The sequence below is a fragment of the Piliocolobus tephrosceles genome, chromosome 19, assembly GCF_002776525.5.
Source record: "Piliocolobus tephrosceles isolate RC106 chromosome 19, ASM277652v3, whole genome shotgun sequence".
Taxonomy (NCBI): Eukaryota; Metazoa; Chordata; class Mammalia; order Primates; family Cercopithecidae; genus Piliocolobus; species Piliocolobus tephrosceles.
Window position 1 is genome coordinate 25027865 of NC_045452.1, and position 23001 is coordinate 25050865.

A 23001-nucleotide genomic window follows, 5' to 3' on the forward strand; every position below is an offset into this window, starting at 1 on the left:
TCCAGCAGGAAAGCGCCTGTTGAGTGTGGGCACAGTGGAGGAAATGAGGCCCCATAATTAGCTGGGTGTGTTGGAGCTCGCCTGTAATCCCAGCTACTCGGGAGGCTGAGGCAGAAGAATTGCTTCAGCCTGGGAGGCAGAGGTTGCAGTGAGCTGAAATCGTACCACTGCACTCCAGCTTGGATTACAGAGTGAGACTCTTGTCTCAAAAAAAAAAAAAAAATTAGGCCCACATAGAGGAATATCAGTGTGAAATTGCAGAACTCTGGGGCCCAAAATCTTCAAAACTTTCCAGGAAGAACAAAATCGGTTACATATAAAGGATTCACAGCGTGGCCAGAGCAGGAGGATTGCTTGAGCCCAGGAGTTGGAAACCTGTCTGAGCAACATAGTGCGACACTGTGTCTACAAAAAAATAAAAAACAAAACAAAAAAGAACCAAAGGCTCCTGAAACAGAATGGCTTTAGCCTGCTCAACTGCAGCTGGCCGGCAGCGTCTCTTCATTATTCTGAAGGACAACGAGCTCCAGCTCAGCCAAGCGTCAGCCATCTATGGGGTAGGATCCTAGAATTCAGCAATGTTACCTTCCGGGCAGTCTTTCTCAAGAACTCCCGGAGGACAGGCTCAACACAAGCAAGGGGGGACCAAGAAGGAGGAAGATGTGAAATCCAGGAAATAAAGACCCATGCAGGAGGGGCGGGGGCATCCCCAGGGGTGGTGAAGAAAGATCCAGGAATGGTGTGTGTACCCGGCCTGTGCAGCACGTCCAGTGGGGAGCAGCATGACTTGAGACGTGTTGAGAGCTGGCATTACCAACATCCCTGCTGCCATGCTGCTCATTTAGGTACAGAATGCCCCACGAGCCTGGCCTAGATTCTTTTTTTTTTTTTTTTTTTTTTTGAGACAGAGTCTCACTCTGTCACCCAGGCTGGAGTGCAGTGGTGTGATCTCAGCTCACTGCAACTTCTGCCTGCCGGATTCAAGCCATTCTCCTGCCTCAGCCTCCCGAGCAGCTGGGACTACAGGTGCCCACCACCACGCCGTGCTATTTTTTTGTATTTTTAGTAGAGATGGGGTTTCACCGTGTTAGCCAGGATTGTCTCCATCTCCTGACCTCATGATCTGCCCACCTTAGCCTCCCAAAGTGCTGGGATTACAGGCATGAGCCACTGTGCCTGGCCCTGGCCCAGACTCTTGCCTGCACCTGGCTGGTCCCGATCACAGGCTGAGGAAGCCCTGTTCTTGCCCTGCTGCCTGGGTCTGCTGAGGACACATGGCCCACCTGACAGGCTTCACCCTGCTTCTGAGGTCTGAGCACCCTGCTCCTCAGGGCACTGTGAGCTCAGAAGCAAGAGACGGAACAGCTCATGCCCCTGACCATTTCCTGCTGAATGTCCATGCCACAGCTCTGCTCAATGTCCGAACAGGGGAGCCCCACCCACAGCCATACCCTCTGCCTGCCCCAGAGGGGGCTCTTGTCAGTGCCCACAGAGGCTGGTCCCAACCTGTACCCCAGGCACTCAGCTGAGTTTATCTTTCCGGGAGTCTTCTGGCCTGGCCATGGCGCTTGTTCTGCCCCAGCCGGGGGTGTGCTGCCTCTCTGCACACATAGTACTCAGCGAAACACACCTGGGTGGGATTCATAAAACCCTAAAGGAAAGCAAGGGCATGTTCAATCCAAGTCAAAGTAAAGGTGACTTCTCGGGTGGGGAGGAATCACTGGGGAGGTCACCAGGGCGCTCCTAGGACGCTGGTAATGTTCTGGTCATAACCTGGGGAATGGGCACACCTGGTATTATTATTGTAATGTATACACGTGTGTGTGTGTGTGTTTAATTGAGTTTTGCTTTATAACCCAGGCTGGAGTGCAGAGGTGTGATCTCGACTCACTGCAACCTCCGCCTCCCGGGTTAAAGCAATCCTCCTGCCTCAGCCTCTTGAGTAGCTGGGATTACAGGTGCACACCACCGCACCCAGCTAATTTTTCTATTTTTAGTAGAGATAGGGTTTCACCATGTTGGCCAGGTTGGTCTCCAACTCCTGACCTGACATGATCTGCCTGCCTTGGCCTCCCAAAGTGCTAGGAATACAGGCGTGAGCCACTGCACCCAGCCACATGTGTGTCTTATTTTTGTTTTATTTTATTTTGTTTTTTGATAAAGAGTCTCACTGTGTTGCCCAAGCTGGAGAGCAAAGGTGTGATCTCGGCTCACTGCAACCTCTGCCTCCCAGTTCAAGCGATTCTCCTGCCTCAGCCTCCTGAGTAGCCAGGATTACAGGCACCTGCCACCACACCCAGCTAATTTTTGTATTTTTAGTAGAGACAGGGTTTCACCATGTTGGTCAGGCTGGTCGCGAACTCCTGACCTCAGGTGATCCACCCACCTTGGCCTCCCAAAGTGCTGGGATTACAGGCGTAAGCCACAATGCCCGTCTAAGAAGGAATTTCTTCTTTTTTTTTTTTTTTGAGATGGAGTCTCGCTGTTTCACCAGGCTGGAGTATAGTGGTGCCATCTCGGCTCACTGCAGCCTCCACCTTCTGAGTTCAAGAGATTCTCCTGCCTTAGCCTCCCAAGTAGCTGGGATTACAGGCACACACCACCATGCCCGGCTAATTTCTGTATTTTTAGTAGAGATGGGGTTTCACCATGTTGGCCAGGCTGGTCTTGAACTCCTGACCTAGTGATCCACCCACCTCGGCCTCCCAAAGTGCTGGAATTACAGGCGTGAGCCACCACGCCTGGCCAGAAAGAATTTTTAAAAAGTAAAAGCGGCCGGGAGCGGTGGCTCACACCTGTAATCCCAGCACTTTAGGAGGCCGAGGCGGGTGGATCACCTCAGGTCAGGAATTCAAGACCAGCCTGGCCAACATGGTGAAACCCCCCATCTCTACTAAAAATACAAAAATTAGCCGGGCATGGTGGCAGGCGCCTGTAATCCCAGCTACTGGGAGGCTGAGGGAGGAATCACTTGAACCCAGGAGGCGGAAGTCGCAGTGAGTCGGGATTGTGCCATTGCACTCTAGCTTGGGAGACAAGAGCGAAACTCGGTCTCAAAAAGAAAGGAAGAAAGAAAGAAAGAAAGAAAACCAGAAGAAAAAGATGAATGATGAATGGAACCAAGCCTGGATTATCCTTGTCTTTAGGTCAACACAGTCAAAAATAGATTATATATGTTTGTCTTTTAATAGAGGAAGAGGCTCACAAAGGCAACAATGCCAGGTCCTAGGAAAGCCATACTGCAGCCTGGCTGGAAGGAGGCTCCCGGCCTCTGTGTCTGGGTAGAAGTAGCCACTGTTCTTCTTGGCCCCTGCAGGATCAGTTTGGCCCAATGTGGCTGGTGCAGGCTGAGGGGTGTTGCCAGTCTGAGTTGGCTGGAGGGAGCTGGGACAGCCTTGGGCTGCAGCAAGACAGCCACAGTGCCAAGGGCCTGGGGCTGGACACGCCCTGCATGGGAGTGGACCTGGGCAGCTGGAGGCCACGTCTGGACTGTGATGATGGCAGTCTCCCCTCACTGAGCGCCGAGCATCTGAGGGGTGTCCTGCCTGCATCACCGCCTTGTGGCTTCATCAGTCCCACGAGTTTGTGCCCATTTTACAGATGAGGAGATGGAGACCCAGAGAACCAGTCAGAAAGTGGTTGGGCCAGGACTAAGAGTGCAGCGCGCAGCCTCCCTGCCAAGGAACTGGGGTGCTCCGGAAATGGGGCCAAGGCTGCTGAGCGGGAGGACGCTCAGGGCCCTGCCCTCAGGAGAGGTAATCCCCCACTCGGAGATCGGTCTTGTTGCCGCATTTTATAGATGGGAAAAGTGAGACTAGAAGAAACCACAAGCGACCCGCCGGCGGACACACGGCAACGTTTTAGGTGCTGGGTCTGACCGGGCGGCCATCACCGGTCACCGCGGGGAGGAGAAGGAGCCGAGAGACTCGCTCGCGGCCGGGGGGAGGCAGAAGCGCGTCCCGCGGGAGAGGTGGCTTTGAGTGAGCTCCCGGTCCCGCGGGGATGCCAGTGGGTCCAGGGCCCGGGCTGCCAGGCGGGGCGGGGCGGAGCGGGGCGGGGCGCGGCCGGGTAGTGGGGCGGGGCCGGGCGGCTGAGAGGGGCGGAGCCTGGCGGCTGGGAGGGGCGGGGCGGATGCAGGCACAGCGGTCTGGCTAACTCCTGCCAGGCAGTGCCCTTCCCGGAGCGTGCCCTCGCCGCTGGTGAGTGAGGACGGGACGCGGAGGGGGCAGCGGGAAGTGGGGGCCCGCACGGCTGCGACTCTGACAGCGCCACGGGACAGAGGGAAACTGAGGCCGGAGCCGAGGACTGGACACCCGAGGGGGCGGCCCGGGGCAGCACTTGGGGCTCGGCTATCGGGTCAGGGGCGGAGGCGGCGGGCAGCCGGGTCTGGGCCTCCGCGGCCGGGGTTCCTGCGCGGGCCGCCTCCGACTGGGGGTTCGGGAGGGGAAACTTGGACAACTCCGCCACGCCCCGCCCCTGCTTCTCCTGCAGGAAGCGCGGTCCCAGGAGAGGCCGACGCTCCCTCTCCCGCCCATTCCGCGGATGGGCAATCCCAGGCGGAGCTCCCTTCAGGGTCTCAGAATGCCTGGGAGACCTCGGGCAGGATCCCGATCCCCCGAGACACCCCGTTTCATAGTGGAGGAGAACAGCCCGGATCGGGGAAGTTTTTTTTTTGCCCAAAGCCGGTTAGAGGCCCCCTGGCCCTCGATTCCCAGTGCGGGGCTCAGGTGCGCTGCAGCCTAGACGGGACTTACTCTGAGCCGAGCAGCCTCTGGGACCTGTCTGCTTCCCCTGCCCCTTGCAAAGACGGAGCCCAGGTGGGAGAAGCGGGGGCTTCCTGCTGTGAACACACTGCTGGCCAGGGCAGCTTCCAGAGGCCATGGCCTGGCGTGGGCCTGGAGCCCCTCTGGCCAGCCTGCCGGGGGCCGGTGCTACAGGATACCAGCAGTGTGCCCTGGGCTGGATGGCAGAAGAGACAGGACTTGAGGCTGTCCCAGAATGGACTCAGGCAGGGCGAGGATATTAAGGGAGGTGGCGTACAGGAAGCAGTTGCCCAGCTCGCCTGGCACACAGCAAGCCCTGCCCATGAAGGCCTGCTGCCAGAACGTGGGCGAGGCCCGGCGTCTCTGTGGAGTCGGTGGGGCCCGAGACAGGGCAGCGAGGCAGGTTTCCACTGGCGGTGAAAGGGGCTGTGTAGCAAGGGCGGGAGAGCCAGCCTTAGCCCAGCAGGGGAAGGAGGTCCCTGAGTCTCCACCTGGCTGCTGGCAGCCCCACAGGGAGGCTCTGCGGGAATCCTGGGCTCCCAGGGGAGTGCTGGAAACTGGGGGAAACTGAGGCTTACCAAAGAAGCCTTTGTCCAGAGTCATGCAGCTGGCGTGGTGGAGCCAGGGCCTGGACCCGTGCAGTCTGATCCCAGCCTGCTTCCTCCACTGTGCCCCGAGGGCCACTTTGTTTCCTGGGAGTGTGTCTGTGTGTGTGTGCGCACACGTGCTGTGTCCTATTGTCTGTACAGACTTGTACCTGGCGTGAGGCACCATGTCTCGCCGGATCTACCAGAAAGTATTCACAGCGGGTTCTCCAGGTGGCATGAAGGGCTTGGGATCACAGGGAGGGAGCCTACTTTTCACTTTGGCTTTTTCAGTATTTCAGTTTTGAATCTCTGTTTTGTTTTGTTTTTCTTTCTTTCTCTTTTTTTCCTTCTTTTTTTTTTTTTTTTTTGTTTGTTTGAGACAGGGTCTTATTCTGGTACACAGGCTAGAGTGCAGTGATGCAATCATAGCTCACTGCAGTCTCCTACAGAACTCCCGGGCTTAAGCGATCCTGCCACCTCAGCCTCCCAAACTGCTGGGATTACAGGCGTGAGCCACCATTTCTGGCTTATTTGTGTTTTCTTTACTTTTGATTGTGCAAACAATGCCTGGATGTGCTCTCTTTGTTTAAAACAGTCTTTTTTTTTTTTTTAACCACAGGAACACTAGGGAAGTCATTCTTAATTTCTTATTTTTATTTATATATATTTTTTGAGTTGGTGTCTCTCGCTCCATTGCCCAGGCTGGAGTGCAGTGGCTCGAGCTGGGCTCACTGCAACCTCTGCCTCCTGAGTTGAAGTGATTCTCCTGCCTCAGCCTGGCTAATATTTGTACTTTTAGTAGAGACGGGGTTTCACCATGTCGGCCAGGCTGTTTCTTTATTTTTCACTAAAAAAAAGTTTAACCCCCGAACCTTGAAGGAAAGGGAAGGAGTCTTTCTTAACAGAACCAATTCCCCTTGGACACCCCACCCTCACCCTACCCTTTGCCAGGCCACTCGATGGCCAGGTTGGCTGTAGATTTTTCCAGACCTGTGGGCTGTTCCACTGGTTACTTTCGTAATGAAAAACGCACACAAAGTCAGGACGATTAGCCATGAGTCATTTTTGAAAGCCTGAAAATGCCGGGCGCGGTGGCTCAAGCCTGGAATCCCAGCGCTTTGGGAGGCCGAGACGGGCGGATCACGAGGTCAGGAGATCGAGACCATCCTGGCTAACCCGCTGAAACCCTGTCTCTACTAAAAAATATAAAAAACTAGCCGGGCGAGGTGGCAGGCGCCTGTAGTCCCAGCCACTTGGGAGGCTGAGGCAGGAGAATGGCGTGAACCCGGGAGGCGGAGCTTGCAGTGAGCTGAGATCCAGCCACTGCACCCCAGCCTGGGCAACAGAGCGAGACTCCGTCTCAAAAACAAAAGAAGAGCGAAAAACAGCCTGAAAACAAGTCTCTGGGACAATGGTGGCTTCACTGGAGAGACAAGGCTCAGGGGAGCTGGGTGCAGCGGGGGATGGTGGTGGGGATCAGAGAAGGGACACATTCCTTATTCTGTTCCTGGATCGCCTTATTTTTTTAGTTAGTTAAGTTTTGCTTTTTGTTTGTTCGGTTTTTTTCTTTTTTTTTTTTTGAGACGGAGTCTCACTCTGTGGCCCAGGTTGGAGTGCAGTGGCGTAATCTCAGTTCACTGCAACCTCCACCTCTTGGGTTCAAGTGATTCTCCTGCCTAAGCCTTCTGAATAGCTGGGACTACAGGCACCTGCCACCACGCCTGGCTAATTTTTGTATTTTTAGTAGAGACGGGGTTTCACCATGTTAGTCAGGCTGGTCTCGAACTCCTGACCTGAGGTGATCTGCCTGCCTCAGCCTCCCAAAGTGCTGGGATTACAGGTGTGAGCCACTGTGACTGGCCTTCTGGGTCACCTATAGGGAGGTCTCCAAGAACAGAAAGATACCCTGAAACCCACTGGCTTGACCACCACCTCACAGATGGGGACACAGAGGCCCAGGAGATGAGATACCTTGGGGCAGCTCTGGGTCTGGGGTCTCCGGGCCAGGAGTGAAGTCTCACAAGACCTGGAGACCCTGGATCCCACCCTTGGTGGGGGAGGGCTCAGATCCTGCAGGGCCTGATGCTCAGTGGGGGCTGGGATGCTGCTGTGACAGGTGGAGAGAGCGATGCTACTGGCCTTGAGAGAACCTTCTGGCGCAGTTCACAGGTGGGGTGGAGTGGCCTGGGGCCTGTGGGTCCAATCCTGGCGCTGCAGGCTTTATGAGCCCTGTTACAGATGAGGAAGGAGGCTGAGACGGGCGGTGACACAGATGCTGGCAAGTGGCCACGCAGCCCAGAGCAGGCCGGCTCAGAGGGAGGGGTGGATGGGTTTTGGAGTCACTCAGACCTAGAAAGTTCTGTGACTTCTCATGTCTCAGTTTCCTCATCTGGAAAATGGGACAAGTCATGAGTCCACTATGGAGGCCAAGTGGGCCGTGTGGCTCAGGGAGAAGCAGCTAGTCCCCTGTAGCCGCTGTGGGGACTAAATGAGGCGGTGACCATCGGGATGAGCACGGACTCCACCATGCAGGCCCCTGCCTACCAGAGGCCCGTGCACAGCCTGGGGCCTTCTCCTGCCTCCACGTCCTGCGCCCTCTACCCTGCCCCGATCTTGCCCCTATTTTGGGGGCACTGCTCCGTGCAGGGCATTTTCACCTGTGGCGTGTCCAGGGGCTCTCGTGGCTGATAGGGTCTCATCTCAGGTCCAAGCCTTGAGGCCCTGTCTTCCCCTGGAGGAAATGGGGCTAGTGGCCCCACACCGATACCCACAACCCCTCTCTTCTCTAGAGTTTTCAGGGAAACGTTGTTGTCCCACCCCTTCCTCCCTTGAGCGACCCCAGGCCCCTGAGAAGCAGACACGGCGGGTTTACCCACCTGATGTGGAGGGAAGCCCGGCCCAGAGACGAGCCTTGGGTGGAGGCAGAGCCGAGGCCTGGATCCCTATTCACCTGAAGGAGACAAAGGGGCATAGGTGGCTTCACCCCTCTGCCTGAACCCCGAGTCCCGTCCCTGCCATGTGTGCCCCCTGGCCCACCCCAGCCTTCCCTGGGCCCGTCCCAGAGCAGATTTCTGGACCCTGCCTAGCCCGGCCCAGCATGACTCATCATGATAGGTACCGCCCCTGCCCACCTGTTCCCTGGTTGGGCGATTCAGGAGCCAGGCAGTTCCCCAGAGGCCCTAGGAAACTCTCCGCCTGCCACCAGACTTTCTCCCTGTGGGGCATCTGACCACCCTGTCTTCCGGTGGGGCAGACCCTCTGAGCCCCTTGGCCCTGTGGGTCATACCCACAGCCAGGCCTGAGAAGGGGGCAGCCTGGGCTGGCAGTGTGAGCATGGGACTCAGAACCGGCTCCAGACCCTGCTCTCTTGCTGTGGCCTTGGGAAAGCCACCATGCCTCTGTGACTTTAATTCGTTCTGTACAACAAGGGACCTGGATGGTGGTCTCTAAGGTCGTGTCAGCGGGAACACTGGGTGAGTTCCATTTGTGATTTACTGGGCTCCGAGTGCGCGCCTGGCCCTGGCTGGGTGCTGCTGGGGCCAGGTGACAGAATCGTGGGGAGAAGTTCTGCCACATGCTACAAGGTGAGGACCTCTAGAAAGTGACGCTCAGTGAAGGAAGCCAGACACCAGGGCCACACACTGCATTGAGACCAAATGTCCAGGCTGGGCAAGTCCCCAGAGAGAAGTCAGATTGCTGGCGGCCAGGGGTGGGGGGAGGGAGGGGAGCCACTGCTGATGGATACAGGGTTTCTTTTCGGGGTTGAAAATGCTTTGGAACTTGATACAGAGGGTGGCTGCACAACAATGGCAATATACAAATGCTGCTGAATGGTGCACTGGGGGTTTGCATTTGTTGCATGAACATCACTCAAAGTGCATGAGCTTCCGTGTGGTATCAAGGGGTTCTGGATGTGCATGTGTCTTATGCTGGTGGTATTAACCTTGCTCGCCTGGACAGGGGCACCTGTGATACTGAGAGTGGGCCATGAGTGTGGGGCAGGTGGGCCTCACCTGGGGGTGTCCTGGGAAAACGCACGTACAGGCACCCTGGTCCGGCTCGTTTCCGGCGGAGGCTGAACGAGGCTCCTTATGGTTCCCCCACAACGTCACTCAGCTGTGGACTCACGCAGGCTCCAGCAGAGCGGTGGTTATGTCTCAGTTGCCCAGATGAGCAGCAGGCTGAGCGGGCCTGGGCTTACCTGAGAGGATGTAGTGGCAGGCTAAGCTGGGAGGTGGTCCCAGGGCTGTGGTCCAGAGCTCCATATCCACTTGGCGGTGATGCAGGGCCAGTGCTCAGCAGTACCTCCCGCCTCGGGGAAGGTGGCCTTTCATATGTGTAGTGACATCGGACCCCCACTACCACCCCATTAGCAGTGTACCCTGGAAGCTGGAGGGTGGGGCAGGAGGGAGGGGGTGGGGCAGAAGCAGGGGGAGGGAGAACACAGGAATATTTCTTGCCGGGACCTAGGTCACATGCCCAGCCCCCAAGAATGTCCATCCTTACTGCTCATCTGTGCAGCAACCTTGGGGGATGGGGTAACTGTCCCCATTCAACAGGTGAGAAAACTGAGGTCCAGGGAGGGGAGGAAATCATAGTAAGTGGCAGCATGGGAATGTGCTGGATGCCTGACACTCTGATTGTTCCTTTAAAACAGGCCAGGTGCAGTGGCTCATGCCTGTAATCCTAGCACTTTGGGAGGCTGAGGCAGGCAGATCGACTCAGGTCAGGAGTTTGAGACCAGCCAGGCCAACATAATGAAACCCTGTCTCTACTAAAAAATGTAAAAATTAGCTGGGTGTGGTGGCAGGTGCCTGTAATCCCAGCTACTTGGAAGGCTGAAGCAGGAGAATCGCTTGAACCCGAGAGGCGGAGGTTGCAGTGAGCAGAGATCTCGCCATTGCACTCCAGCCTGGGTGACAGAGCGAGACTCTCAAAAAAAAAAAAAAAAAAAAAAAAAAAGGGCCCTGGCCAGGCATGGTGGCTCATGCCTATAATCCCAGCACTTTCAGAGAACAAAGTGACAGGATCACCTGAGCCCAGGAGTTTGAGACTAGCCTGGGCAACATGGAGAGAACCTGTCTCTACAAAAAAATACAAAAAGTTAGCTGGGCATGGTGGTGCATGCCTGTAGTTCCAGCTACCTCCAGGCTGAGGTGGGAGGATCCCCTGAGCCTGGGAGGTCTGCTGCTCTCCAGCCTGGACAGCAGTGACACTCTGTCTCTGAAATATAAAATACAGTAATGTTCATTATACATATTTTGGCAAACAAGTAACATAGTGAACTTAGCATCATAAATCCTGCTGCCGAGGGTGGACTCTGGAATCCTGAGTGGCTGGCCTGTGGAGGGGCCTTGGGCAGACGTCTCCACTGCCCTGTGCCTCAGGTCTCTGTTGGCAGACGGCCATAAGGTGGCATCGTTCCCTCGCAGGGTGAGGGTTCATGGCCAGTGTTGGGGTAAAGCTTGCCTGGCCTGGCATACAGCCATTTCCCTGGAAATGCTGGCTTTACGATTATGACTGTGGCTAACATCTTCATGCATTGGTTACAATTGAGAAAAAAAAAAAAATGCATATCTAGGCTGGGCGCAGTGGCTCACGCCTGTAATCCCAGCACTTTGGGAGGCCAAAGCAGGCAGATCATCTGAGGTCAGGAGATCGAGACATTCTGGCCAACATGGTGAAACCCTGTCTCTACTAAAAATACAAAAATTAGCCTGGCATGGTGGCACATGCCTGTAATCCCAGCTACTTGGGAGGTGGGAGGCTGAGGCAGGGGAATCCCCTGAACCTGGGAGGTGGGGGTTACAGTGAGGTGAGATCGTGTCATTGTATTCCAGGCTGGGCAACAGAGCGAGACTGTATTTAAAAAAAAAAAAAAGCATATCTATATTATCCATTCTTTGCCAAAATTGGGGTCATTCTGTAGTCTATGTATATTCTGCTTCCTTCGTGTTACAGTGAGAACAACTTTTTCATCACTAAAAAGCCTTCAAAAGCTTGGTTTGTGAGGGGCCAGTCTTTAATAGTCCCTGACTGCTGGGCACTGAGGTGGCTTCTGTGCTCACCCAGCTCCATGGATCCCAGGCCAGCAGCTGCCCCTTCTCCCTGGGGCCTGCTTTGCCCTTTGCCCTTTGTCCCTGCCGAAGCCCACATTCAGCACAGTCTCTGCTGACCCCCCACTTGGCTGCCTCCATGTCCCCCGGACTGCTTGTCTCTCGCGTTCCCCTGGGGCGAAAGTGCTCACTGTTCTTCCTGTGGCATCTCCTCCCTGGTCCCCGGTCAGAGGGTCCCTTTCTGAGGTCCAGGCTCCCTCAGCCCCAGTCTGTGCCCACTCAGGGCCTCCCCAACCCCGTGCCCCCCTGGGTCCCAGCCCTGGCCCCAGCAGGCCTTGCTGCAAGTTGGCGGAACTAAATCCGGTTGTGTGGCTTCTTGTCTCAGACAAGAGCAGATGACCCCTGATTCTCCACCTAGAATCACATGGGACTTTAGCCCTTCATTTTTTGATGAGGCCAGGGTGGGAGCCATATTGCCGCCGGGGCAGAGCCTGGCCCAGAGTGCACTGTGGCCGAGGCAGGCTGCTGTCCATCTCCGGTGCATGGGGAAGGGGCGGTGGTTTTAGTGGGGCCCGTGTGGGGTGCTGAAACAGCTGTGTAGAGACGCTCCTTGCTGCTGTGCACTGAGCTGTGTTCAAGGTAGGTAAGCATTGATATCCCACTCTACCGAGGGGGAAACTGAGGCCCTGAGTTGATGTGATTTGCCTGAGGTCACAGTGAGGCAGTGAGGAAAGGATCTGACCCAAACTCTGTCTGATACCAGTCACCGAATGAGTGAGCGAGTGAGTGAAAGGTGAATGTGAAGTGCTGGACTGTAAAGCACTGGCCCGGCAGAGCCCCCAGAGCTGGGACTTGGCCCAGGGAGGCAGGCTGGGAAGGCTTCTTGGTGGAGGGGACCCAAACTGGCCTCGGAAGAGGCAGCAGGGAGGAGGGGTCAGTGCCAGGAGACCCAAGGTCGAGGTGAGGGTGGACAAAGGTGAGGCCAGGCAGCTGGGGCAGGAGCAGGGCTGGAAATGTGTTCACTCAGCCACTCCTGCCCTGCACATCTCTGCGCCTCCTGATAAGCCAACTGGCTGATCTGTGGGTGACAGGCCTTTCGGGGATGCTGGAGGAGACACAGGCCTGACCCCATGGCCTCAGGAATGCCCTCACCCAGGATTGTCTTTTCTTTCAGAGCTCCCCTGAACAGCAGCTGCAGCAGCCATGGCCCCACCCTGGGTGCCCGCCATGGGCTTCACACTGGCGCCCAGCCTGGGGTGCTTCGTGGGCTCCCGCTTTGTCCACGGCGAGGGTCTCCGCTGGTACGCCGGCCTGCAGAAGCCCTCGTGGCACCCGCCTCACTGGGTGCTGGGCCCTGTCTGGGGCACGCTCTACTCAGCCATGGGGTAGGTGGGCGCGTGCGCTGGCCTGGGGATGAGCCTGGCCCTTTGCAAGGAGAGGCCTGGCCCAGGACAGAGGGTCTCCTCCAGGCAGGCCGCGGGCCACGGCATGGTTTCCCCAGCCCCATTTGGCAAGCCAGGGTGGGGAAGCTGTGGGCCTGTTGATTGCACAACTGAACTTTCTCCTCCTGGGCCCCTGGGGGGACGGGTCAGATGCCCACCCCACCCTGGCATCCCTGCCATGTTCACAGCTCCAGGCGGAAGCCGGCTTAGTGTGTGAAGGTTGGCTTTGGGCAGCGGCATGGATGCTCTCCAAGATTAACAACGGCAGTGATAGCCCCAAGAGCAGCTCCTCTGTTGAACTCCTGCCCAGTGCCAGCCTCATCTCATTCATACTCAACGCCCCCCCATGATAAGGGGCCTCCCAAGGACACAGGGCTTGCAAGTGTGGACCCCGCACAGCCCCCTTCAGGCTCAGTCTGGCCTGAGTCCCCTGGGACTAGACCAGGGGAATTCCATCTGGAAAGGACGTGCTGGGAGGGGCAGGGCGCCTCTTGGTGGCTGTAGAGGGGACTGCACCCAGGAGGTGGGGAATTGACTGCCTTCTGGAATGTTCCCTGCATACTGGTTCCATGTCAGCCCAATGCAGGGTGGGGACGCAGGTGCCAGGCACTCCAGGGGGCAGATAGCAGAGGCCAGGCCAGGCACCCAGCTTGATGGGAATAAGGCCCTGGAACCTGGGTGTCACCTGGGCCTCACCCCTTCCGGCCCAGGCCCTGCCCAGCCAGGCTCCCACACTTTCCTGGCTCCAGTGACCCCACCCTGCTTGGCCTTCCTATACCAACTGGTCCCAGCCTCTCTTTGGGGGAACTCTTTGGGGCTCCCTGTGGCTCTGGATAAGGCAAACCCCTCCTGAGTAGGTGAGAGCCAGGGCTCTGGCCCCGGCCGACCGGACTTTATCCACTGATGGCCTGCCAAGAGATCTCAGTCACTTCACCGCCTGTGCCTGTCTCCTCACTGTAAAGGGGGTGCTGATACTGCCTGCCTTGCAGCATTATCAGGAGGCTGAAATGAGTGAATGCTTGGGAAGTGGTAGGGCCTGGCTCCTGTGAGTGCTGGAGGGCATCGGCTACTGTTACTGGTGGTGCTACTGTTGCCCTGTGTTAATCGCTCCCAGGACCAGGCCTCCCCCTGGACCTCAGCCTGCAGTCACAGACCGACTCGGGGTCTCACATCTGCCTCACAGCCTTTGCATGTCCTGTTTCCTCCCCTGAAAAACTCCTATTCATCCTTTAAGGCCCAGCCCAAATGTCCTATCCTCTATGCAGTGCCCTGGCTAGGTTAAGACCCTCCTTTCTACCTATTCACACCACGTGCTTCCCCTTCATAGCAGTGACAGTGACAATAATGGCAGGTATTTATTGAGTGTCCTATATGCTGGGTATCGCATGAAGCACTGCCAGTGTGCTAATTAGAATCCCTACAGCAACCCTATGAAAAATGAAGGCCCAGAGAGGTCAGGCAACTTCCCTGAGATCACACAGCCGTCAGTGACAGGTCACGCATGAGCCGTCACTGTGTCACTCGGAGGTGGGCAAGCCTCCTGGCCTTGTTCCTAATGGTGGTCTGAACCACGGCCTCTGTTTCAGGTACGGCTCCTACCTGGTCTGGAAAGAGCTGGGAGGCTTCACAGAGGAGGCTGTGGTTCCCCTGGGTCTCTACACCGGGCAGCTGGCCCTGAACTGGGCGTGGCCCATCTTCTTTGGTGCCCGACAAATGGGCTGGGTAAGTGTGGCTACAGCATGTGTCCCTGATCCCTGGATCCAACCCTTGGAGGCCCTGGGGCATCACATATGAGACTGGGCCAGTATCTGTAGGCGGGGCCAGGGGAGGCCAAAGGCCATGTCTCTCTAGCTCTAAGCAGCCCACGCCCTGGAGCCTCCCCTCTACTGACTCTCCTTCAGTGAGGGAAGCTACTAAGGCAGAAGGGGTTGCAGGGTGGGTTTGGGGGCCACTGTATAGGAAAACCCACATGAAGCCTGGTACTGTGTGGGCAGGGTCACTGGCCCCTCTACATGACAGCTTCTTCTTTTTTTTTTTTTTGAGACAGAATCTCACTCTCTCACCCAGGCTGGAGTGCAGTGGTGAGATCTCAGCTCACTGCAACCTCCGCCTCCCAGGTTCAAGCAATTCTCCTGCTTCAGCCTCCTGAGTAGTTGGGACTACAGGCACATGCCACCATGCCTGGCTAATTTTTTTATTTTTAATAGAGACAGGGATTTCTTTTTTTTTTTTTTAGACAGTGTCTTGCTCTGTTGGCCAGCCTGGAGTGCAGTGGCGCCATCTCGGCTCACTGCAAGCTCCGCCTCCTGGGTTCACGACATTCTCTTGCCTCAGCCTCCCGAGTAGCTGGGACTACAGGCGCCCCCCACTACACCCGGCTAATTTTTTGTATTTTTAGTAGAGATGGCGTTTCTCTGTGTTAACCAGGGTCGTCTCGATCTCCTGACCTCATGATCCGCCCGCCTCAGCCTCCCAAAGTGCTGGGATTACAGGCATTAGCCACTGTGCCTGGCCTTAAGACAGGGTTTTACCATACTGGTTAGGTTGGTCTTGAACTCCTGACTTCAGGCGATCCACCCGTCTTGGCCTCCCGAAGTGTTGAGATTACAGGCGTGAGCCACTGTACCTGAAAAACAGCAGGTTTTTGTTTGGGCCTTGTAGTAATGCTGGAAGGTCAGCGCTGCCCTCAGTGGAGGCTCTGAGCTCAGAGAGGAGAAGGGACCTGCAAGACCTCTCTAAGCCACCACCGCACCCTTGAACAAACCGAGTTCACTTCAGGCATGTCACGTGCACCCCACACATGGCATGGGTCACGCAGGACTGTTCCCATTTTACAGATGAGGAAACTGAGGCTGAGATGGGGGAGGGGCTTGGCCAGGTCACTCAAGGGTGGAGTGGGGGTGAGTGAGGCTCCTGACTCCCAAATCCAGCAGGAGTTGGGCAGTGGGACACGCACTTGGGTGGACGTGGTGCCTCAGGCCTCCCTGTCCTTCCTCCCCCAATCTCTGCAGGCCCTGGTGGATCTCCTGTTGGTCAGTGGGGCAGCGACAGCCACTACCGTGGCCTGGTACCAGGTGAGCCCGCTGGCCGCCCGCCTGCTCTACCCCTACCTGGCCTGGCTGGCCTTCGCGACCACGCTCAACTACTGTGTATGGCGGGACAACCGTGGCTGGCGTGGGGGCCGGCGGCTGCCAGAGTGAGTGCCTGGCCCACCAGGGACTGCAGCTGCACCAGCAGGTGCCATCAGTGATGGTGGCTGTCACGCTTTCACAACCACTGGGCCTGCTAGTCTGTCAGGGCCTTGGCCCAGGGGGTCAGCAGAGCTTCAGAGGTGGCCCCACCTGAGCCCCCACCCAGGAGCAGTGTCCTGTGCTTTCTGCATGCTCAGAGCATGTTCTCGGAACATGGAATTTTGTAAGCTGAATAAAGTTTTTGACTTCCTTTACCATGGCCTTTTTGCTTGGGTGGGACCCCCGGCCACAGGGAAGAGGGGGAGCTGGGGCTGCACTGGAGCTCGTCTCTGCGGGATCCGCCTGGGCTGCCTTCTCCACACAGGGCTGGATCCGGCTGGGGTTGCCCCGCGCTTCCTGGGACACTCCCGAAGCCCTGCAGGAGATGAACAGAGCAGCCCTGGGTGCCACCCTGGAGCCCACACTGGTGCAGACCCAGCTGGGGCCGTGGGCTTTGGCAGAGGGAGGAGGTCCTGTCCACTTCTCATGGCTTCCGGGATGCTCAGCCCAGGCCCTTGAATGGCTGGGCCCACAACCACTGTCGAATGCCTAGTCCTGCCCAATGCATGGCCCTCAGCTGGTTTTACCCAGGATAGAGCTGGGGGTGCTGACTGCCCCGTCCCCCGGGGGCCCAGGCTTATGGCAGCTTCACTGCACCAGGGATAGCCCCACAAACACCCAGTTGGCTCAAGAGGGTGTCCCAGGCAGGAAAGGTTAGGTCCCGACTCCAGCAGACAGGGCCTCCTTGCTGGCCCAGAGTGGCCAGGATTGGAGGTGTCACAGCCACTCACTCCCTCACCCTGACTTCCAACTGGGCGACCCATGACCTCTCCAGGCAGCTGTTTGGAGTAAACGAGCCAAGAACCATAGGCAGCCAAGAACCACACGCAGCGCTCCCCCATCCTGCTATTGGTCACCACACCCATGCAGCACTCGGCAACACAGCCTACGGCTCCCTCCCCGCGGCCAGGCCTGACCTGCTGGGCGTTTTGTTTTTGGCGGCTAAGTTCATTCAAACTGGCAAAATGTTCACAGAGAGCTTGCCATCACTCAGCAGCCCGTGGCTGCTGCTTCCTCTCCTTTCTCCCCAACTCCTGTGCCCTCTCCCGACCCGAACCTCAAACGTAACCTGATGTTCACAAAAGCTTGGACACAGTGGCTCACACCGGTAATCCCAGCACTTTGCGAGGCTGAGGCGGGAGGGCTGCTTGAGGCGAGGTGTTTGAGACCAGCCTGGGCAACACAGGGAGACTCTGTCTATACCATCCACTCTGGCGCACGCACACCACACCCACACCCACATCCACACACACACACACGAAAGAATGAACAGCTCAGGGAAAAGATGAGCAGACAGTCGACTGCATTCTTCTGACAGAAGGGATGGCTCCCGCCCAGGGGCTGAGCCGCTCCATCCTGACCCTCAGCCTCCCGCTCCCTCGACTCTGGCAGAGTTTGATGCCCGACAGATCACACTCTGCAGGACCTAACAGCTTCGTGGCCACAGGCACTCAGCTGAGCTCTCAGCCCACATGGCTTTCCTGATGCTCACCGGTGCAGAGGAGCCAGCTGGGGAGCCTCTGTGTATCCTTTTTATTATTTCTGAAGTTCTCCAAGACGCTCAGAGTTGAATCCCTCCAGAGCTCTGTGCAACATTAATCCAGGCAGCGGATGGCAGAGAGGTCCTAGCTAGCAAGAAACTTACAGGCCAGGCTGTCTCCTGCTCCAGCATGCCAGCGAGCAGGCACCATCCCTGCAGGGCACAGGGGTATCCTCTGAAGTGTCAAGGGTCACCTGAGTGCATGCCAGACACTTAGGGATTGGAGAAAGTGCAACCCAGACTTCTGCCATCTCCGCCCAACTCGTGGGGTTGTTCATCTGTAGCAAATATCCCACATGGCTCCCGCTGGCCACAAAACACGCACTACCACAAAAACGCCCTGGAAAAACTGGCGAGAAGAGAATGCATTTAGCATTTCATCTGCCGGCTTCTTTTTAACAGCCTGGCGACGTTTCCCCTGCTCGTAACAGACAACATTACCCCCTTTTCTAAGCTGCTGTCATCCACTAGGGACTTAAGGCTTTGATGCTGAGTGGGTTTATTATTCTTTGAGACAGAGTCATGCTGTCGCCCAGGCTGGAGTGCAGTGGCGCCATCTTGGCTCACTGCAACCTCTGCCTCCCAGGTTCAAGCAATTCTCAGCTTCCAGAGTAGCCAGGATTGCAGGTGCGTACCACCATGCCTGGCTAATTTTTGTATTTTTAGTAGGATGGGATTTCAATACATTGGGCAGCCTGGTCTCAAACTCCTGACCTCAAGTGATCCGCTTGCCTCGGCCTCCCATAGTGCTGGGATGACAGGCGTGAACCACTGTGGCTGGTCGATTCTGGCTTTGGATGGCTTCTTAACACAGATTGATGAGGCTGCAAATGAGTACCAGGAAGAAGTATTTAGTGGGATAAACATCTCCTGCCAACTGCCTCAGCACCTGGAGCCGGCTGGTCTTCCAGCTCATGGAATCCCTGGGTCTCCATGTTCACCCTTCCTTGGGGGTGTCCATTTGCAGTGAGCAGAGGTGCAAGGAGATGTGGGGACAGAGAACAGCTATCTACAAGCACGGAAAGCCTGGACCATGTGGTCTTGATTCTGGGGGCTGTCCCAGCTGCTCCCTGGGCACCAGGTTTTAAGTGAGCTGGGAACCAGTGAGAGCACTGGCCGCTGAGCTGGACAGAATTCATGTGGGCATCAGTCCTGAGGCCTTCCCTCGAAGGGAGGCTCAGGAGAGAAGCAGCGCAGTCCAGGCAGCCTGCCTCCGGGCCGCTCTGCCTTCTGTGTCTTTTTTTTTTTTTTTTTTGAGACGGAGTCTCACGCTGTCGTCAGGCTGGAGTGCAGTGGCTCACTGCAACCTCCACCTCGCGGGTTCAAGCGTTTCTCCTGCCTCAGCCTTCTGAGTAGCTGGGACTACAGGCATGCACCACCATGCCTTGCAATTTTTTTTTTTTTTTTGTATTTTTAGTAGAGACGGGGTTTTACCATGTTGTCCAGGATGGTCTCGATCTCTTGACTTCGTGATCCGCCTGCCTCAGCCTCCCGAAGTGCTGGGATTACAGGCGTGAGTCACCATGCCTGGCCTGCCTTCTGAGTCTTAACCTCCTTGGGCACCATGTGGCGCTGCTGCCACCCACTGACAGTGTCCATGCACCTGCCCAGCAGGGGCCTCAGGGGCTCTGCAGATGCCCCAGTGGGCAGGGATTCTCACTGTCCCCACTCCAGGACAAGGAGGCAAGTGTGGGGAGGCCGCTATCTCTAGGGCCACTAGGGCTGCGGGGCCACACGAGGACTGAGGCTCCTGGCCAGCCTGGAAATGATCCAGCACAGAGAAATCAGACTTTGGGGCTGGAGGCCTGCGATCTAAAGGCCATCTTATTTCTTCTCCCACTTTTTCTGGGTGACTTCTTGGTATTTGGGGTTTTTCAGCAACAGCCGGGGTGACAGGCCAGGCTGAGCCTGTGGCTCCGGGGTCCAAAGAGAAAGGAGGGGCCGGGCGTGGTGGCTCAAGCCTGTAATCCCAGCACTTTGGGAGGCCGAGACGGGCGAATCACGCGGTCAGGAGATCGAGACCATCCTGGCTAACATGGTGAAACCCCGTCTCTACTAAAAAAATACAAAAAACTAGCTGGGCGAGGTGGCGGGCGCCTGTAGTCCCAGCTACTTGGGAGGCTGAGGCAGGAGAATGGCATAAACCCAGGAGGCAGAGCTTTCAAGTGAGCTGAGATCCGGCCACTGCACTCCAGCCTGGGCGACAGAGCAAGACTCTGTCTCAAAAAAAAAAAAACAAAAACAAACAAACAAACAAAAAACAAAACAAAGAGAAAGGAGGGCAGAAGAGAAGATGGCCTTTATTGCAGCACGAACCAATAAAGGGGGACTGCATGTCAACAGCTCTCCAGGAGCTGCCAAAGGCGATGGGCCCGCCCTGCCCCTGCAACAGGCTCTCCAGGGGCTAGAGCATGGCTCCTCTCAGAAAGGGCAAGGTGTGCTTGTAAACAGGGGCCCAGACAACACGGAGAGAGGAGGCAGCATCACCGGGTGCAGCTTTGCTACAAGAAAGATAGTTCTTAATTTCAAAGAGGAGACACCTCCACACCTAGCCCTGCCCTCCCACGTACTGGAAGGCTCTGGAAGTAGCTCCCGCCTGCCTGGGAAGTTAGGCCACCCACTGCCCGTGAGCTGGGCCCAGGCACACTGCAGCCACACAAAAAGACTGGCAGCTGACTCCTAATTTCAGAAACACAATTAGAAAAGAACTGGAATTTTACATTTTCCTCCCATACATTAAAAAATAAGAAAAAGTCAACATTTTGACTGTAGACCCTGGTAGGTGGCATCTGACTTTAACCTGACGTTCTCCTTGGAATCCTTTTCTGTCAGTGCTCCGCCGTTCACAACCAGTCCCAGCCCCAGGCGCCCCTTGCCGAAGGATCCTGGCCCATCTCAGACGAGGGCGGGACTCCGCGGAGTGCCCAGTGAGCAGGGCAACCACTGGGAAGACAGATACTGACTTCCCTGTCGGGGTCTGTGACCCTCAGCAAACGGAGAAGTTAACGGTGGCCTCCTGCCAGGACCTCAGCAGGAGGTTTGCTGGAATGGGTGATAAGGCAGGCTTGCCGGGTGGTGGCCTCAGGCTGCTCCTGGGCCCCCGTCGCATAGAGCCCTGTGGGTGCAGTGTGGGGCCCCACACCCATCCTGAGGTCATCCTGATGCGTAAGAGCAGAGACCCCGGAAGAGAAACCTGCCCGGTAGAACCCTGCTCCCGAGGACACCTTGTCTCACTCCACGGAACCCTTCCCCCAGCACCCCTGGAAACACAGCAGCCAGGAACAAATTCTCCAGGCCAGGAACGAAGCCCTTGGCTAAACTGGAGACTCATCAGTGCGTGGATGGTGGTGAGGGGTGAGGGCAGGGCCTGGGGCGGTGCTCAGCCCTGGGGACAGCATCACTGTCCTGCTCTGATCCACAGGTGGGAGGAGGACGCTGCTCCCGGAGTGTGAGGCCGGGAGGATGGCTTGGGAGGACAGAGGCCTGGGGCTGAGGCTATGCCCAGAGCTGGTGTGGGGAGGGGCATGGGGGCCTTTGCAGAAGCAGCTCAGAGAACCGAGGCTGGAATCCGTCCCCAGCACAGGTTTTGGGGACAGCGAGTGCCTAGACAAGGCAGGTAACGTGGCAGCCGCTGGGCTGGTCCAGAAATAAGGTGCTGAAGACGTCGTTGAAGAAGGTGGGGTGGTACCTGCAGGCTCGCTCACAGTCGGGGTTGAAGTTCACCTCCAGGATCTGCGGCTGCATCACCCGCTTTCCTGACGGCAAAAAGCGCAGCAGAGTGTGAAGGCTCGTTGGCTTCACTCTGCAGGGGCAAGGGCCTGGGGACCCAGCAAATGCTGGGGAGGCCGTGAACCTGGGCTGATTCCCAGGGGATGAGTGGGGCAAGCCCGGACCTAGAACTTGGGTTTCTTGACTTTGTTGGGGAGGTCTGGCCTGACATCTCTTTCTCCAGGAAAGGCCAGGGCTGCCTCTAGCTCTAGGGATGACAGCCTGGCCCTTTAAGCTTGGATGTTCAGTTTAGTCAAAACAAAGTAGACATGCAGCAGCGGTGGAGAGTGTGTGGGTCTGGCACAGGGGAGGCCAGCCAGGGTGGTGTGGGTTGGGGTCAGGGTGCCTTTCACATGGGTCCCCTGTCCTGTGGGCTCTTCCCTGACACAGAGGCCCAATCCGCAGCTCGTCCCCTACAGTCTCTGCACCGCAGGCACTTCCCTTCCCTGTGGGCTGAGCCAGGGCTTTCCCCAGCCCAGATTCCTGGCTGATTCAAGGCATGTGGCTGGCTGGCAGAGGGGGCGCCTGCTGGTTTGGATCAGGAGATGGGGCGCCCCTCTTACCATCTGGGCCGTTGTCCCACTTCAGCATGAGGTCGACAGCATACATGGCCCGGGATGAGGGGTAGTCGCAGAGGCCCAGGGGCGGCGGCTTGGCACAGGCCACCTGGAACAGCTCCATGAAGGCCCGGAAGATCTCAGCCTGGGGACCCAGGAGGCTGAGTTACGAGGCCTGCTCAGAACAGCCTCTCAATAGGGGGTTTGCTGCCCCTGTCCAAGCCCCAGGCCCCACATGGTCCAAGTCACCCCTTCCCACATCTTCATGTCTCTAGACCTCGCCACGGCCACCTCCACCCAGCACCTGCCCTCTTACTCCTGGCACCCACCTTCTGCAAATCTGCCCATCTCTCCTGCCTCAGACCCCCGTTGCTCCCTACTCCCCAAGGAGCTCAACACAGCACTCAGAATGCTGCTGCCGGACATGGGGGCCCGGCCTACGTCTCCAGATGACTGGGATTCCGGGGCCAGGCAGCGCTGCCGCCCTCCGGCTGTCCCAGGGGTGCCCCACAAGCCCCTCCAGCTCCCTCCCTCTCAGGAACACTCACAAACGCCCAGGGTGAAAGGGAGGGGAGCCCACGCTGTCTCGCTAGCCTCTGGGGAGAAGGACCAACTGCAGAGGACAAAGGTCCCTCCCAGCCCACACCAGCCGAGAGGGAGAAGAGCAGCTCCTGCAGGCTCCCAGCCCAGGACCTGCCCCACTGGCCTGCAATGGTGTGCAGGACAGGACTTACCTGGACATCCGTCCAGGGAAATTCTGGGTATTGTTTCTCAAACTCGGGGATGAACTCTTCACAGTGCACCTACAACAGACACAGGGCCCATCACGCTCCACACAGGGCCCATCACGCTCCGCACAGAGTCCAAATCACGCAGGGTCCATCACGCCCCGCGCAGGGCCTATCATCACGCCCCGCACAGGGTCCATCATCACGGCCCGCACAGGCCCATCATCGCGCTCCGCACAGGCCCATCATCGCGCTCCGCACAGGGCCCAT

The 23001-nt window shown here is 57.2% G+C and overlaps 2 protein-coding genes and 1 long non-coding RNA gene across 6 annotated transcripts in view; 1 reads left to right on the top strand and 2 right to left on the bottom strand.

The window, feature by feature from the left end:
* Positions 1-4100: 4100 nt before the first annotated feature.
* Positions 4101-16293, top strand: TSPO (translocator protein). The gene is made up of 4 exons (XM_023221795.2): positions 4101-4199; positions 12581-12791; positions 14435-14570; positions 15860-16293. The coding sequence occupies exons 2-4, from the start codon at positions 12610-12612 to the stop codon at positions 16046-16048; spliced, it is 507 nt and encodes a 168-aa protein (XP_023077563.2). The 5' UTR covers positions 4101-4199; positions 12581-12609; the 3' UTR covers positions 16049-16293.
* Positions 7107-10085, bottom strand: LOC116418527. Its single transcript, XR_004228611.1, has 3 exons — positions 9364-10085; positions 8227-8300; positions 7107-7579 (listed from the first exon to the last, which is right to left on the bottom strand). It is a non-coding gene; the product is annotated as an uncharacterized LOC116418527 (long non-coding RNA).
* TTLL12 (tubulin tyrosine ligase like 12) overlaps positions 16127-23001 on the bottom strand; it is a 24078-nt gene continuing 17203 nt past the window's right edge. For 2 of the 4 annotated variants that reach the window (XM_026449449.1, XM_026449450.1), the window contains exons 12-15: positions 22738-22806; positions 22010-22148; positions 21367-21433; positions 16127-16454 (exon numbers count right to left, since the gene is read on the bottom strand). In XM_026449449.1, coding sequence (XP_026305234.1) covers positions 16163-16454; positions 21367-21433; positions 22010-22148; positions 22738-22806 — 567 coding nt within the window. In that variant the 3' untranslated portion in view covers positions 16127-16162. Of the gene's footprint in view, positions 16455-18349; positions 18503-19963; positions 21434-22009; positions 22149-22737; positions 22807-23001 lie in introns of those variants that run through there. The other 2 variants (XM_023221794.2, XM_023221793.2) reach the window with 2 other exon arrangements.